The 17084-nt window shown below is 34.4% G+C and overlaps 1 protein-coding gene across 4 annotated transcripts in view; it reads left to right on the top strand.

Annotated features, from left to right (window-relative positions):
• The window catches only part of ATF2 (activating transcription factor 2), an 87950-nt gene that overhangs the window by 35573 nt on the left and 35293 nt on the right, over positions 1–17084 (top strand). For 3 of the 4 annotated variants that reach the window (XM_079923657.1, XM_079923658.1, XM_079923659.1), the window contains exons 5-8: positions 9183–9279; positions 12354–12472; positions 12612–12740; positions 15879–16057. In XM_079923657.1, the coding sequence (XP_079779783.1) occupies positions 9183–9279; positions 12354–12472; positions 12612–12740; positions 15879–16057 (524 nt within the window). The remainder of the gene's footprint in view (positions 1–9182; positions 9280–12353; positions 12473–12611; positions 12741–15878; positions 16058–17084) is intronic. The other variant, XM_079923660.1, reaches the window with a different exon arrangement.

Below are 17084 nucleotides of genomic sequence, written 5' to 3'. Positions count from 1 at the left end.
GCTATCCTTTTCTGCTTAAAATAGTTGGAATTGTTATTTTGTGATTGAGTCTTTAGTAACATACATGCCATTTTAAATAAAAAGAATTACATTTAAATTCACTTAAGAGAGCTTCCAAATGAAGCCAACAAAAGATCAGGGGGGATTTGACTTCAGGATGAATCCAAGAAGTCGAATTAGTACCATCCAACCTTCCCCGTTTTTGGTGCCTCTGCGCCAAAACTATCCCTTCCATCTTCTGCCTCCACCCCAACTCCCAAGGCCAGGCTGTCGTTTCTCCCTATCTGGGAGACAGAACCAGTGAAAGAATGACTCAGTAAAATTAGGAGAAAAAGGCAAATGGAAATGAGGTAGTCTTTAGGTCAAGAAGATATTTTAAAATTGCTGAGAAAAATTACACAATCTGTTCAAGCATATCCAGACTGTTTCTAGACACTATTAATGGTTTGCTTCCTTAGCTGATGGGGTGAGGCAAATGGAACATTACACAGTACATCCCCGGGGTAAAGTAAGAGTTTATTCACCTCAACACCAGATCCAGAAAGTCTGGGAACTTTTTAATATTCATTGTTTAAGTTCTCGCAGCAGACTGCCTTGCACATGCCCAGTCCGTGTCCATGGCACAAATGGCCAAGAGACTGAGAGGTAGACTACCTCTTAGCCAGCCAAGAAGAGACCCTTCGTAGGGCTAAGGTCTTCTATGAACATAACAAGGGTGTTCCAGCACTTTATCAGGCCCCAAAGTCACCCATTGTTCTTCCTCATAATATATATCAGCAACATTTCCATCTAATGATCCTGCCTATAAATCAATCTATGCTTATTTTGACATTTTCTACCATAAGAATGTTTATACTTTCGGCAAAGCAGCAACCATTTTACTTCAGTGATATTAAAAGTACTCTTGCACTCTTATTAATTGCTGGTAAAAGTGCAAGATGGCACACCCCCTAGAGGGAGTTTGACAATATCTAGCAAAATTACACATGCATTTACCCTTTGACCCAACAATCCTACTTCTGGGACTCTATCCCAAAGGTGCACTGTCAAAACTATACAAAGACATATGCCCAAGGTTATTAGATATATGTTCAATATATTTTGTTACTTGTCAGTCTCTGGACAGTAGTATTCCAGGAGAATAGAAGCAAAAGCTATAAAGCTTCTTGAAGCTTCAGTTTAGAAGTGACAGGTCATCACTTCTGCAGCATTCTGTTGATCAGTGCAAGTCACCAGACCAGCCCAGACTCAAGGGGTGGGGAAATAGATACCCTCCTCCGGATGGGAGAACCAGCCTTACCACATTGCAAAGGAAGGAGGGTACATATCATAATGTAAGGAATTTGTGGCCATATTTTACAATCTAGCACAGACAAATACTGAAATACTTAACAGGTAAAATAATTTCTGGGGATGGCCTCAAAAAAATCCATTGGGTGAATGGTGAGTAGAGATGAAATGAGATGGATCATAGGTTGATAATTGCTAAAGCTGGGTGAATGTGCAAAGGGGTTTATTACACTATTTCTTTTTAATTTACTAAAATGCAACAGAAGAAAAAGAAACCTATTGCTGAATGTAAGAACATATGTATGTATGTGCATCAGAGATTGTTTAAAAGACCTAATATTTTTTAAAAATATGAAAAACATTAAGAAGTTAGAATTGTTTTTTAGACTCCCTGTTATGAAAGGAGTTAACATTCATTTTTCCTCCTACTTCTTTCCTCTCCCTTGATGTCTGATAATAATTTTTCCATTGTCAGGGTTTGTAATACATTTTGTCTGATAATCTATAATTCCCATATTTCTTTAGTTTTACTTCTGTATTTAAATAGTATAGATAGAGAGGAAGGGTGAGAGCTAAGCTTTAAGGCACTCCAGTGTTCAGAAGTCAGAAAGAGGGGGAGGATGTAGCAGAGGAGACTGAGAAGCAAGCAGACAATGAAGAAAATTGTGTTCTGGAAGTCAAGTAGAAAAAGTATTTCAAAGTGTGGGGGAACAATGTAGTCATATAGTTGGTAGGGTAAGGTGAGAATTCAGTATTTATTATCGGATTTAGAAAAATGGGGATTATTAGACACCTTGCTAAGAGTAGCTTCAGTGAAGCAGCAGTGACAACAGTGAGATTGGAGTTAGCCTGACAAGTAAATGTGGAGAACCAGAAGTGGAGACATCATAAGATACCTTTTTCTTGGAATTTAGCTTAAAGGGAACAGTAAAATAACTGCTGGAGGAGAATTGAAGATGGAGTTTTTTTGTTTGTTTTGAATTTTAAGGTGGGACTATCACAGCATATTTGACACTGCAGAGAGAGGGACTATTGCAGGAATGGGGTCCTTAAGAGAGGATGGGATCCGGTGTTCAAGTGAAGGAACTGGCCTTAGAAAGGACCATAGACAATTTATCCATAGTAACTGAAAGTGAAAAGGCGGGAAGAGGTGTGGAAGGTTTGAATAGAGAAAAGGAAGCATATCAAAACTTAGACATACAAACATTTCTTCGATATGGTCACCATAAAAAACTACATTTCTTTTCATTCCATTACACAAAAGAAATCACCTTTAGAAGCTATGGCACACTGTTTTAAAGAGACTTGTATTACTTAGGATGCTGGCTGAAACAAAGACTCAACCTTAATAGATTGAGCAGTTTGTTCTTTATGTAATAACTGGGAAGTAGGAGTCCCAGGGCTGGCTGATTCTATAACCCTCAACATGCTACTTCCATTTTTAGCTCCATGATGGCTGTTCCAGCTCCTCACTCAAGTCCATATTCCAGCAATAAGAGAGGGAGAAGGGGAAGCAAAACACAGCATGTATACACCCATCATTTTAGGAGCATTAACTGGAAGTAATGCATATAATTTTCACTCATTCTTTTGGTCCCAGCCCAATCATATGCCCACCTAACTGCAAAGAAAGCTAGAAAATGTGGTCTTTGTCCTGGGCAGCCAAGTGCTCACCTAAAATTCAGAAGTTCTTTTATTGAAAGAAAAAGGGTAATACATATTGAGGGACAGCTGGCGGTCCTTGTCATAGTTTTCAGAGATGATTTTGAATTTGGTAACCTAACAAAAAGTCATTTGGAGTCTGAGTCTGGTTAAGCTGGGTAATACTGAAATTACCAAAGTCTTGAGTTTAGTTAATAGTAATATATCAATGTTGGTTTCTTAGTTTTGATAAACGTACCACAGTAATGTAAGATGAGAACATTGGGGAAACAAACTGAGTAATGAGTGTGTGAGAACTCTCTGTACTATTATTACAACTTTTCTGTAAACTTAAAGGTTTTCCAAAATAAAAAGTTTATTCAAAACAATAACAACAAAAAGCTCTACCTGAGAAACACAAAAAAGTTGCTTATGAACCACAGAATAGAGCTTTCAGATATTTATCAAGTGTATATATACCATGTCTATTTCTTTGTGCTCCAGCTTGTTTCAAAAAGGATTTGAGGAATTAAAGTTTCATATAATAGTTGTCATAGTAATAAAAACAGTTATAACAGTAGTAACATTTTTTAACTTAGCCAGTCACTGTGCTAAGAAGCTTATGTGGGATATGTCACTTAATCCTGCAAAAGCCCTATAAAATAGGTGCTACTGGCCTCATTTTATAAGTGAGCAGTTGAACTTAAATATACTACTGAATGTCTCTCAGTCACAGAGCCTGAAAATATTGAAGATAAGTTTGAACCCAAGCCTGCTCTTTTGTTAACATTTATAGCGAAACATCCCTAAATAGAATGTTCAGGCTTCAAGGTATATTTGAATACAGGTCTTTGTATATGTTTTTTTTTTCAATTAACATTAAAGGTTTTTATTTTCTCATAATTACAAAAGCATCACTGAAAATGTTGACAAAAGGAAAAAATAAAATCCAGAGAGGACTTCTGTTAACATTTGGTGTATTTCCTATATCCTTCCCCCCTTTTATTTATTCAAACAAAATTGGGATCATACTGCACATATAGTTTTGTATTCTATTTGTATGCAGATGACACTATATGTATTATGGGCATTTTGTGTGTTAATTGAAAACATGGGTTTGAGTTCCTGTGTAGTATTCTGTTGCCAGAATGTGTCCCATAATCTATTTACCCATTCCTCTTTTATGACCTAAAAATTAATTATTATGGCCTTAAAAAATCACAACATTGTGATGAGTATTCTTCTGTATTACCCTTTATATGCATCTCTAATTAATTCCTCAAAATACATTTTTAGAAATCAAATTATTGGGTGAAAATGTATACACATTTTTAAGGTTCTTCATACATTTTGCATATTGTTTTTAAAAGCTAAAACAATTTATTTTCACTAGTAATTTATCTAAGCACCGTTCTCATCATGAACACTCAAATCCTAGGTATTATTAACTATTTTTTGGCTTATATTTGTTCCCTAAGATACTTAAAATAGTCTAATCTCTATGTTATAATAATACCTTGTAACTGTTACTGGCCAAAATGATAATCCGGCTAAGGTCAGCATCATCCATTTGTTAAATCTTGCTTAGAACAGAAATGGTATAATCTCTCTCTAGATTCAAATAGTATTTCCTAGGAAATCAGAAGTTCTAATAAGAATTGATTTTAGAAACACCAATTTATTGGTGGTATTACAAATTATTTTTTGTCACTAGTAGGTGATAACATTATTCCAAATTTGAATTTCACCTTTAAAAAACTTAATGGACTTAAATTTTCAAATAGGTTTTTAAAATTTTTAATACATTTTGTTGATAATGTCATTTCAGAGATAGAGACTTATAGAATTCAATGCAGAGGATTTTAACTTTTGACTCTTTATATTACAATTTTTTTCATATGCTCGCTCAGTCACTATTAGGTATTTCACAAAGAGTCCTGTTCATTTCATTTGTTTTAACATGGTGTTCCATTGAATTCAGTAAAAGAGACAAAGTTGAGATAATTTAGTGAAAGATTCATTTAACATTGAAACTCATATTTTATTGATAGTATCTTTGCTTTTGGTGATACTCTTATTGAAAATTCTTTCTTTGGTAGAATGTTAATACATTATAAGCTGTTTTACAAAGGAGATAATCATTTTATTTAACCTAAAGTTGCAGTGAAGGTGTGAGAGTGGGAGTGTGTATGTGTGTGTGTTTAATTAGTAACTTTCTGATGTTGAATAAAATAATTCAGCTAGTTAGGGCTTCCCTGGTGGCACAGTGGTTGAGAGTCCGCCTGCCGATGCCGGGGACACGGGTTCGTCCCCCGGTCCAGGAAGATCCCACATGCCGTGGAGCGGCTGGGCCCGTGAGCCATGGCCGCTGAGCCTGTGCGTCCGGAGCCTGTGCTCCGCAGCGGGACAGGCCACAACAGTGAGAGGCCCATGTACAGCAAAAAAAAAAAAAATAATTCAGCTAGTTAAAGAAGTAGTAAAATGGGCTATTGGCCTGATGGCTTTATAACTTAGTGCCTATTTAATCTATTTTAAATAGGAATAATAATCTATATCATAGATATGAATGCATGTATTAAATGTAGAATGACTGATTTCTTAGGAAGTTAATTCTGGTAAGAGTGTTCAAGCCTTGGAAACACAGATTTCTCAGATACCAGAGCTTAAATTAATTTATTATGGAAGCAACTATTTCACCTCCCTCCTACCTGTCAGGTTACCCATCCTTTTTAACCTTTTAAGAGAGATGGTTGGCCTATCCTACCTTTCTTGACTGCCTTTCCCATTGTTTATTCAGCTGTATGCTCAAAGTCTTCTTGTTTAACAAAACACTACACATCAATAACATTTTGCATTGGAGTTGTGCTCTCAATTGCCTGGAAGAAAGAAATTGTATGAATTCAATGTGTTATCACTAGCAGTATCATTATAATTTTTCTACGAAGCTTATTTTTAGAATAAAATTCTTAATTTGTCTGGGAAAGCAGTTCAAAGAGATTCTGCAAAAATGTTAGCTTGTAATAGCTACTTTATGTGTTTGTTGAAGAAAGAATGCGTTTTACAATATATATGTTCCTGGTGACTGCCTTTTGACACTGTCTTTTTAAGTTTCTTGTTAGAGATAAATAAGTTTTCTCAGATGATAGCCAAGGTTAAACTCACCTGTATCAAGTGTCAATTTCAGTGTATTTTACCCGTGTATATAAATAATATCATTATATGATCAACAATTCCTTTATAAATAGCATTCAGGTAAATTTGATCTGTACATTCTCCATGAGACTTTGTAAATTCATATTCGCCGCATTTCTCCTCTTACTATTCATATGATCCTAAATGTTTTTTAGGATCCTTTTAGCTGTTTCTTTTCACTTAGAATCAATCTCGGTGCCGTTTTCACATGTTTTGTATAAAGCATAATGTTATTTATTCTATATGTAGTTGCTGTTTGATTTGGATATTTGTGTTCAAACCAGAATCTAAGCAGAGGATACTGTTAGGATAAAAAATTCTTAGCACATAACTATCTGTTAATTATGCTGACTGCTGTTTTAAAATCTAAGACCTCTACCAAAACGCATTCATTTGCAAATGTTTAATGATTGCCCTCAATGGAGAAAGCCACGTTGTTAGGTTCTTTGGAACATAAAGTGAACCTTGCTTTAAGATACCTGTAAGACATTCAAGCAAAAAAAAAAAAAAAAAAAAAGATACTTGTAAGACATTCAGAACTGTAAAGTAAAAAGCAATGAAGTAACACAAGTAAACGCTATAGCTATGTTCATTCTCCAAGAGCTTTGTTATTCGGTCTATCAAAGGATGACTATTTCTTATTTCTCCAGTTTGTTTTTTTTTTAATAAATTTGTTTTTTTATTTTTGGCTGTGTTGGGTCTTCATTGCTGCGTGTGGGCTTCTCCTGATGCAGAGCACGGCCTCTAGGCACTTGGGCTTCAGTAGTTGTGGCTCGCGGACTGAGTAGTTGTGGCTCGCGGGCTCTAGAGCACAGGCTCAGTAGTTGTGACGCACGGGTTTAGTTGCTCCGCAGCATGTGGGAATCTTCCTGGACCAGGGCTCAAATCTGTGTCCCCTGCATTGGCAGGTGGATTCTTAACCACTGCGCCACCAGGGAAGCCCTTATTTCTCCAATTTGGAAAGGATTCTTACAATGATGAAGCAATAGGAAAATAGCACTTGAGTGGGGAGGAGCTGGATTATGATCCCATTGCCTATAGTTGGTACTCAATAAATGTTTGAAGAGTAAATGAATAAGTCAAGGGGTAGAGGTACCGTTTGCATCTGGACACTCACCTACAATGGGAATACAAGCAGGTTTTGAAGAGGGGTCATATAATAATAATTTTCCACTGGTGTACAGTAACTTAAAGACTTAATGGTAAGCATACTTACATGAGAGCACTATACAGCCAAATTAAATTAAAGGCTTAATTCATCTTAAGGAGCAGTCTGTGGTTTGGTGGGTTTTTTGTTTTTCCTTTAGACTGAGCTTGAAGATTCAATTCTTTAATTGTAAGGAGTTCTTTCTTTCAATTGGCATTTATTGACTACTTACTATATGCTAAATTTGGGAGAGCTCAAATAGTAGGAGCTCAGCCTACTTAAAAGGAAATACAAAAATATCAGTATCATATTGATAGGTGCTATAACCAGGCACTGTGCAGAGCAAGATGGGGTATATATGAGAGGGATTAACTTTTACAGTGGGCTTGTGGGCTGGCCTAAGTATGATATAGGTCATACTTTTAATATTTAGAATAAAAAACATAATGGAAAGAAATATTTCATTCTTTTACGTAGTTTTAAGGTTACCCTAAAGCTATTATCATTTGTTGCATGAAAGGATGTAGTGAGTTGGATAGTGGGGTGGTGAGACCAAAGAGAAAGAATCCATTTTTGGTGGTTCAGAGGAACCAAGTTCAAATATATATAATTTTAACATCCCATTTGTAAGGATATAGACTAGAGAGTGAGTTTAGATCTCTTAATTTGGCATTTTATAATTATTGCTCTGAAATAACGAAAAGTAAGTGCTCTCTATTTTCAGTTATAAATGTTACTAAAGATAAGGAAGCATCTTCATAAAGATTGATGTCCAGACACAGTCAGGAGGTATTTAAACAATGCATTTATTATATTGTAATCATAAATGTCACCTTTGGCAGGCAGGATGTATCCACGCTAAGTGTAGTTTTAAAAATAAATTTGCTTCATTTTCTTATATAAGAATGCGATAATAAAATGAAAAATCACTTTATTCTAAGTTAAAATTTTAATTTCATTTTATTTTACTTTTAAAAAATTATTTATTTATTTACTTTTGGCTGCGTTGGGTCTTCCTTGCTGCGTGCAGGCTTTCTCTAGTTGTGGCCAGCAGGGGCTACTCTTCATTGCGGTGCACGGGCTTCTCATTGCAGAGCATGAGCTCTAGGCGCATGTGCTTCAGTAGTTGCAGCGCGTGGGCTCAGTAGTTGCAGTGCGCGGGCTTCAGTAGTTGTGGCTCTTGGGCTCTAGAGCGCAGGCTCAGTAGTTGCGGCGCACGGGCTTAGGCTTAGTTGCTCTGCGGCATGTGGGATCTTCCCGGACCAGGGCTAGAACCCGTTTCCCCTGCATTGGCAGGCGGAATCTTAACCACTGTGCCACCAGGGAAGTTCTTAATTTTATTTTAAAGTAATTAATTGCTTTATTATTGTACTGGCCACTATTTCTTTGCTGGATTATAATCGAGGCATTCTTTTTTTTATGTGATAACATAAAGAACCTGATTCATCTCTTAATTTGTCCAGGAGCAATATTTTTATAAGAAAGTTTTCGTTTTAAAAGTGGTAAGTAACCTGAAATCTAAGTAAAATACAGTGCTTTCTTCAAAAGTCATTATACCATGGAGTATATATTTCTACTATGATATGGCAAAAATTAATAGTGGTCTATTTTTAGTGTCCAAATGAAATTTATATAAAGTTTCTTTGCCTCAGGTTTTGTTTTTAAATGCTCTAAAATGAGTTATGTGACCTAGTATTACATCAGAATTGCTTGTTCTTGGGTAATGTGTTTCTCTATGATTGTTTGAGATCTAGTATGTTTATCTATACTAACAGTAGGTTCTTTATAGTTAACAAACTGCTATTTCTTTTTTAATGGTGGTTTTACATGTTGTGGAAATGAATTTCCTTATCATTTAACTTATTTGATCAAATTGAAAATCTTAACTATATTTTAAAACTTTTTGCCACAGCGTTTTACCAACGAGGATCATTTGGCTGTCCATAAACATAAACATGAGATGACACTGAAATTTGGTCCAGCACGTAATGACAGTGTCATTGTGGCTGGTTAGTATATGCTTTTATTAATAGCTTATATACATATTTCACCTGGAATGTGCACAATTTTTGTGTATTCTCTGTAAATAATATAGTCTGGTGATATTCCAATGACTTCATTTACAATAAATGTTGGCAACATGTATTTTACCCATTACATTTTTATGTTTCCTTCTGACCATTCATTTCACTCTTTTTGTGTGGTTTTCAAATGTAGATTTTAATGTCATTTTTTGTGGAAGTTAATTAGAAACCTGGGAACATTCATACCATTTCCAAAATTTACATTTAACTGATAGTTGAACTAATGTGATGTTTAGTCAATGTTTCTTTTAGCTGTTTACACCTGCTTTACAATGCTATGCGAAGCTAGATGATGATCAAGCTCTTCCTGTTGGAGAAAGAGCAATTAGCAGACTTGTTCATTAGGATTTTGTTTGTTTCTTTTTGGACTAAACATCTGTGTTAGTAAAATACTCTCAATAAAGGGGGCTAAAATTCAGTCAGTGCTTTTATTTTTGTATGTTGCTCCTATGAACATGCAGTATCACCTAAGCAGATGATTATCTTACAGTATGCAAAAAGAGAAACCCAATTCATGCATTGGTTTATTGTCCTTCCATGCTATATCAGCTACCCCTTTTTTGGTATTTAAATATATATATGTACATATCTCTGTATATGTACACACACATAACATTTAATTTCATTGCATTTTGTATATTTTATAAGTAGTGTGGTAAGAAAACAGTTTTATATAAAATTTAATATACTTATATACATTTCAGTCCTTCTTGTGTCATAACCACAGATTCACATAAATATTCAAATTAACTTAATTTTTTTCTCTTGTAAAGCTTAGGTTATACTATTTGTAAGTCTAGAATTATATACCTGTATACTGAATATTATTAATACTTTTAAATTATTACCCAACATAGAGATCAAATTGTCATATGCAATGGTTTGGAGAGATAATGAGGAAAAAAGACGGTTCTTGTCATTCGGTATCAAGATTTTTGCATTGAAAAAACTGGAGGTAAAAATGTTGATAATTTACCAAAAAACAATTTGTTTAGGAAAAATGTAGGGTAGCATTCAACATATCTTCATTTCTGTAAGTAGAAGGAAGTAGACAAGAGTGAGGTATGCATTTCTTTAAAACACTATACATCAGATACTAGGAGAGAGAACCAAAAACACAAACAAAATAACAACAGCCTGAAGTTTCACTCTCCTAGGCACGAAGGCCTTTGCTTCTCTAGAATTTCTTGCCTTAGAGCCATATCTCTCTCTGTAACATTTAACTCAAAAATATTTTGAGATTGGTTTCTAGAACTTACTTTCCTATCTGTTTACATTTAATGCAATAGAAAAGTAGAACACACTCAAACATAGCACTTGACCATTTTTTTACTAATATATATTGAGATGAGTAGTTTAGCATTACTGTATAAATATAGTGCATGATGTGTATGGTATATATTTGATGATCAATAGCCATAAGCCATGTGCATGTTTAAACAATTGTGCCTGTGTTGACTTTTCTCTTTTCAAGCCTGATCATTATAGTAATCACTGATAAAAGTGATTTTTCCATACGTATTTTATTTTTAAGACTTCTCTCCCTTTAATACAAAATAGCCTTCTCTTGGGCTTAGATAGACAAACCCTTTGGGCATGAACAGAAGAGTCAAATTTATGTTCAGTTTACTAATTCAGTCATGATGGACCTAGGTTGATACAAGTATGCTGGGCCCTTACTATAATACCATTTTGAAGTCTTTTTTGGGGTAGAGGTTATATATGTTGCAGACTAACTATTAGGTAAAATGAAGACAAAATAAAAGTCCTTCAGTAATTTTGATAATACTAATAGTGTCTGAGGTAGGCCTACATTATATCTAATGTGTATGACAAGTAGGTCATTTTAGTGTTAAATATATTTATATGTAGTAAACATATTAATACTCTGGGAATATGTTGAGGTGAGGGTGAAGATAAAACAGTAAGTAATGCCCACTCTGGGGACCCAGTAGTTAACAGAAGTATGTGAATTTTAATTTCACAGAAGGTTTTATGAGTATTTTATCTTAAACCAGGAGTCATCCTTATACTTTTATTTAGTTAAAGCTTGATCCCTGATATAACCTATAAAATTGATGCCCTAAAATATATAAAATGTGAATAGAATTTGAATGTGCTACGAACTCTAATCAATCTGAGTAAATAGCCTTGAAAATAATAAGAGTAAACAGGCAAAATTCATAAATTTGCTCTTTCAATTCAACGTGGACCTTAAGTGGCACTTGTTCTGTAACTAATACATGCTCACATGTACATTCAGTACATGTTTTAATGCACCTAGTGTGAGTACATATTCAAATGTAGTTAAAATGTTTCAAGTTTCCAGAAAGCAGAGTTTGACTAATTCTCTCCTGCCTAGGAATTAAGCTAGAACGTTAGACATATAACTCTTACATAGCCCCTCATACCAAGCTTGAAAAATGCTTTAAAATAGAAAATTAGCTTTAAAAAGGAGGGTTTTGTTTTAGTTTTCGTTTGCGGGGGGCTCTTGTTTTAACCTTCTTTTTCTTCTAGTATTTTGATCTACCTACTAAAGACTGTTTTATCTTAAGCTTGCTTTCATAATAGATTATGAACACTAGTGGAAGGGCAAAGTTAAAGCAAATATACATGCTGTTGTCCTAGTTTTCCCCAAATTGCATGTATTTTATGCATTTGTAAGTTTTAATAGTGTAAATTTTTTTTAAATTTTGTGTTAGATAACGACAGTAGTTGATCTCTGAGTAGCGGGTGTTTATGTCACTCAGAGAGAACGTGTGGACTAAGGAACAAGAAGTACTTCTTTTCATACTTTTATGGTTCATAAAGTTGGAGGAAATACCTTAAACTGCAACAAAGACTTAACCAGATTTTGTTTGCTTTAAAGGAAGAGGTCTTTCCAAAGAGAATTAACAGCTGACTGAACCAGTCCTGCTAATTTGTTAATTTACTAGCTATATTTTAGGGTCCTGTATGATATTTAAATATATGTGTTTACTTCTTGACATTTATTTCAGATCAGACCCCAACACCAACAAGGTTCTTGAAAAACTGTGAAGAAGTGGGTTTGTTTAATGAGTTGGCAAGTCCATTTGAGAATGAATTCAAGAAAGCCTCAGAAGACGACATTAAAAAAGTATGTTGTTAACTATGAAATTAAAACAGTGCTTCTGACAGAACAGTAATCATAGTTTTCACTCCCTGCTCTCTTATTTTAGATATACTGATTGGCTATTTTTAAACTCCTAACATTTTCTTTAACGTTTGTGTTTTAGATGCCTCTAGATTTATCTCCTCTTGCAACACCCATCGTAAGAAGCAAAATTGAGGAGCCCTCTGTTGTAGAAACAACTCACCAGGATAGTCCTTTACCTCACCCAGAGTCTACTACCAGTGATGAGAAGGTTAGAAATTTGTATTTATGGTAGAAACACAAACTAAGTGGAAAAAAAATCAGCTAAGTCTAATATTTGATCTACATAAAATGTTAATGTAATAAATTATACATAAATCAGTGTCAGGTTGTAATAGTCTTATTATATGTGAAAGCCTGTGAATACTCAGAAATTTCAGGGAAAGAAGACTGTACCTTTATAGATAATTCGTTTTTTGTTACACACAGAAAAATTATTGGGGAGAATAGAAGAGCCATGGCAGAGGAGCTAGAAGTAAGGCAGAAAAAGTAACTATTTACTTAGGAATAAATGCTTTGACCTTAGGTGTTTTGTGTTTTTTTCATTTCCTTGTTATAAAGGTACATTCTCATTATAAAAAGTTTAAGAATATAGAAAAATACAAGAAAGAAAAAAAAAACTACCTTTTAGCCCATAATTGACTGATAAGAATTACTAGTATTTTGAAATGTTTTTCCTAGATATATGCATGCATTTATACATAAAAATATACATATATAAGTGAATAGTTATAGGATACAAAGAGGAATCTTGGTTTTTTTTTTTTTTTTTGGCTGCTTTGGGTCTTCCTTGCTGTGTGCGGGCTTTCTATAGTTGTGGTGAGCGGAGGCTACTCTTCATTGCAGTGCACAGGCTTCTCATTGCGCAGGCTCTAGGCGCGCATGCTTCAGTAGTTACAGTGCGTGGGCTCAGTAGTTGTGGTGCGCGGGCTTCAATAGTTGTGGCTCTCAGACTCTAGAGCGCAGGCTCAGTAGTTGTGCACGGGCTTAGATGCTCCGCAGCATGAGGGATCTTCCCGGATCAGGGATTGAACCTGTGTCCCCTGCATTGGCAGGTGGATTCCTAACCACTGTGCCACCAGGGAAGTCCCAGTTTACTTTTTTATATCATGCTTTAGACAGTCAGCATTAATGTACATTTTCCCATGGCATTAGAAAATTTTCCAAAGTCATAATTTTTAATGTTTGCACTTTATCATTACCTTAACGTATTTACTTATCTTGTTCTTGTTGGACATAAAGGTTGTTTCCACATTATCACAATTATAAGAAACGCTGTTAAATCTTTGATATAAATATCTTTTTCCTAGAAAGTATTTCAGTCCCTTCACACTCAGCAGTTTTTTCCTGTTGATTGCTGCTTTAGCCTCTTTTAGGTGTATTTCTTCTTCCTGCATTCCTCAGTCATTAGTTCCCCCTGGGCATGGCATAGTCATTCCAAGTTGTAAAAAGCAAGTTCTGGGCCCCCTTCTCTTTTCTTTCTCAATTTTTTTCTTAAGTGCTCTCATCCAGACTCATAACTTTAAAAACCATCTTTGTGGTTTTCAAATTTATATCAACCCGGATATTTCCCAGATTTCCATATTCATATCCAGCTCCATCTTGACATTTCCTTTTCTGTGTCTAATGGACATCTTAAACATAGTATGTCTAAATTAGAGCCCTTGATTTTTTTTCCCACAGTTTTCCCTGTCTCGGTAAAACAGGGAAAACTTCTTTCCATCCATCTAGTTGCTCAGGCCAAGAATAAAGAATACTTAATTCCCTCTTTTCCTTCACACTGAAACCAGTAACAAATCTTACTAGACCTACTTCCTGAATATATCCTTAATTTATCTCTTTTATCTTCAGTGTCACCACTTTAGTCCAATCCATCATCATCTTTTACTTGGATTGTTAACGATTACCTTCTAATAATTGTTAACAATTATTATTTGTTAAAATACAAATAATATTAATATAATAATTTTAATATAATTAATATATTAATAATGTTAATATAATTTTTAACAATTACCTGGACTTTCTACTTCCATCTCCAACCTATTTTCCATAGGCTATTTTATTTTTAATACATTATGTCACTTCCCTGCTTAAAATCCTTCAATGGTTTGCCATTGCATTTAAGGTAACACACTCCTTCTATAAGTCCTCATTGATCTGGACTTACCTACCCATCCAGCCTCACCTCATGCCATTCTCTGGGATGTTCATCAGGTATTCTAAGCTTTTTCCTACCTCAAAGACATTGCTCTTGGTATTGCTTCCTTTTCCCTAGAATGCTCTCCTCCTTATCTTTTCAGTACCTGTTCAAATGCTGTTTTGCAAAGAAGCTCACCTTACCTCACTATGCTATCAAAGGAGCCAACTCCAACCTTCCCTCAGTTGATCTTTCATGATTTCTTATGTTTTGCTGTTAGTCTGTAACACATTACAGTCTGAAATTTTCTTGTTTGTTTTACTTGTTTATTGTCTCTCTTCCCACTAGGCCTTGAGGGTGTGTTGTAAATTCTCAAACTTGTCAAATAAATGAAGTCCCAGTACTACTAGTTTATCTTTCTTCCTGTATAGCTTAATAAGATTTTGATAATAAATGGCAGTATAAAGGCCAATTCAAAGAACATAGTAGACCCAATTTTTACAGTAACTAGTTACAGAGTCCTGGATAATCTCTGTTTTCTAATCTGTAAAACTGGGGAAAAGACCATCTATGAGGTTCTGTGTTTTCCTTTACTTTGGAAAGATGTTACTCCAATAGTTATTTATTTTTACATTCAAGGTATCAATATTACTCGGCCTTTTGATACTGAGAAATTATTGATAATGTAGAGATAGTTACCTGAAATTAGCAAATATTTGTATTAAAAAATTTTTAACATTTTTGGGCCCTTATTATAGTACCATTTTATAAGTATTCTATTATTGAATTTGTATCAACTATAAAACAGTCTCCTGGACCTATTTCTTCTTTATACAGTATAATGATGGAGTAGGACTAGGCAATCCCTTCTGGATTTTAAGTTCTATGCTTCCATGAGAATGGAGTTGTATTTCTGTTTTTTAACTTAAATTCTCATGGAGTTATATAGCCAAGTTGCCCAGCCTAACTTATTTCTAGATTGATGGTAAAATAAATTGTACTGAAAAAACCACTCAAGATGTTTTTAAATTAAAATATGAACATTGCATCTGAAACTTTACAGTGGCTTCTACAATTTTCTTTTAATTAACTTTAAATATTAATATACTTTGGGGTATATTAAGTATTATGTTTGTTTTTAAAAATGTGTTATATTCTGTTGACTTGCATTTTTAAATTACATTCTTTCTCTATCTCATTATTAAATAGGAAGTACCATTGACACAAACTGCACAGCCCACATCAGCTATCGTTCGTCCAGCATCATTACAGGTTCCCAATGTGCTGCTTACAAGTTCTGACTCAAGTGTAATTATTCAGCAGGCAGTACCTTCACCAACCTCAAGTACTGTAATCACACAGGCACCGTCCTCCAACAGGCCAATCGTGTAAGTGATTTGGGCCAATCATTGAATTATATGAATTGTTAAGTTTTTCTTGTTATGATTTGTCCTAAGATATTTAATTATTCTAATTGTGGCCTTTGTGTGTGTGTGTGTGTTAATAGTATTTTGCATGCTTTGATTTTCGGAAAAAATGCTTGGGTAGTCTTTTTAATAAATATAAATAGTATCTAATAAATTAGAAAATAAATATCTAAAACTTAATTTGAAAAACAAATCAACATAGAATGTGATTTTAAGATGGTCTCTTATTTTCATGCTATTTCACACAAAACACATAAGATTATTTTTATCACCAGGTAACATTTCTTTCATTTCTTACAGGTAGTTGATAAGAATTTTTCTCAACTAACATGTTGGAGATTGTCCTAAGTAAATTCATAACTTTTTCCATTTTTTTCCTCTTTTTCTCTACACTGCTTACGTACATTGTGCATTTAAGATGCAATTAAAAACAATTAAATATTACGATGTGCTTTGCAGTGATTGGAAGATTTTTGTTTTGTTTTTAATTACTTGAGTGGTGTATATATACCATGAATAATTTTCTGTGGGTATTTTATTCATGTTATGAGAAAGATGGTATCAAGTTTCCATCTGTCACATAGGCATTTTCTTGGGCTGGAGCTGCAGTTCTTTTTTCTTTTTTTTCCAGTTTTATTGAGATATACAGTGGACCCTTGAACAATACCAGTTTGAACTGCGTGAGTCCAGTTACACACAGATATTTTTCAACAAGTACATACTACCACACTACACAATCCACAGTTGGTTGAATCTGCAGATACAGAGGCTGACCATAAGCTACACTGGGATTTTTGACTCTGCATAGTGTCAGTGCATCTAACCCTCTTGTTCAAGGGTTAACTGCAATTGACATACAGCACTGTATATATTTAAGGTGTATAGCATAATGATCTGACTTACATCATGAAATGATTACCACAGTAAGTTTAGTGAACATCCATCATCTTGTACAGATATAAAATAAGAGAAAAAAATATTTTTTCCT

Source organism: Stenella coeruleoalba (genome assembly GCF_951394435.1).
Source record: "Stenella coeruleoalba genome assembly, chromosome: 6".
In the NCBI taxonomy this organism is placed as follows: domain Eukaryota; kingdom Metazoa; phylum Chordata; class Mammalia; order Artiodactyla; family Delphinidae; genus Stenella; species Stenella coeruleoalba.
This window is presented reverse-complemented; position numbering and strand designations above follow the sequence as displayed.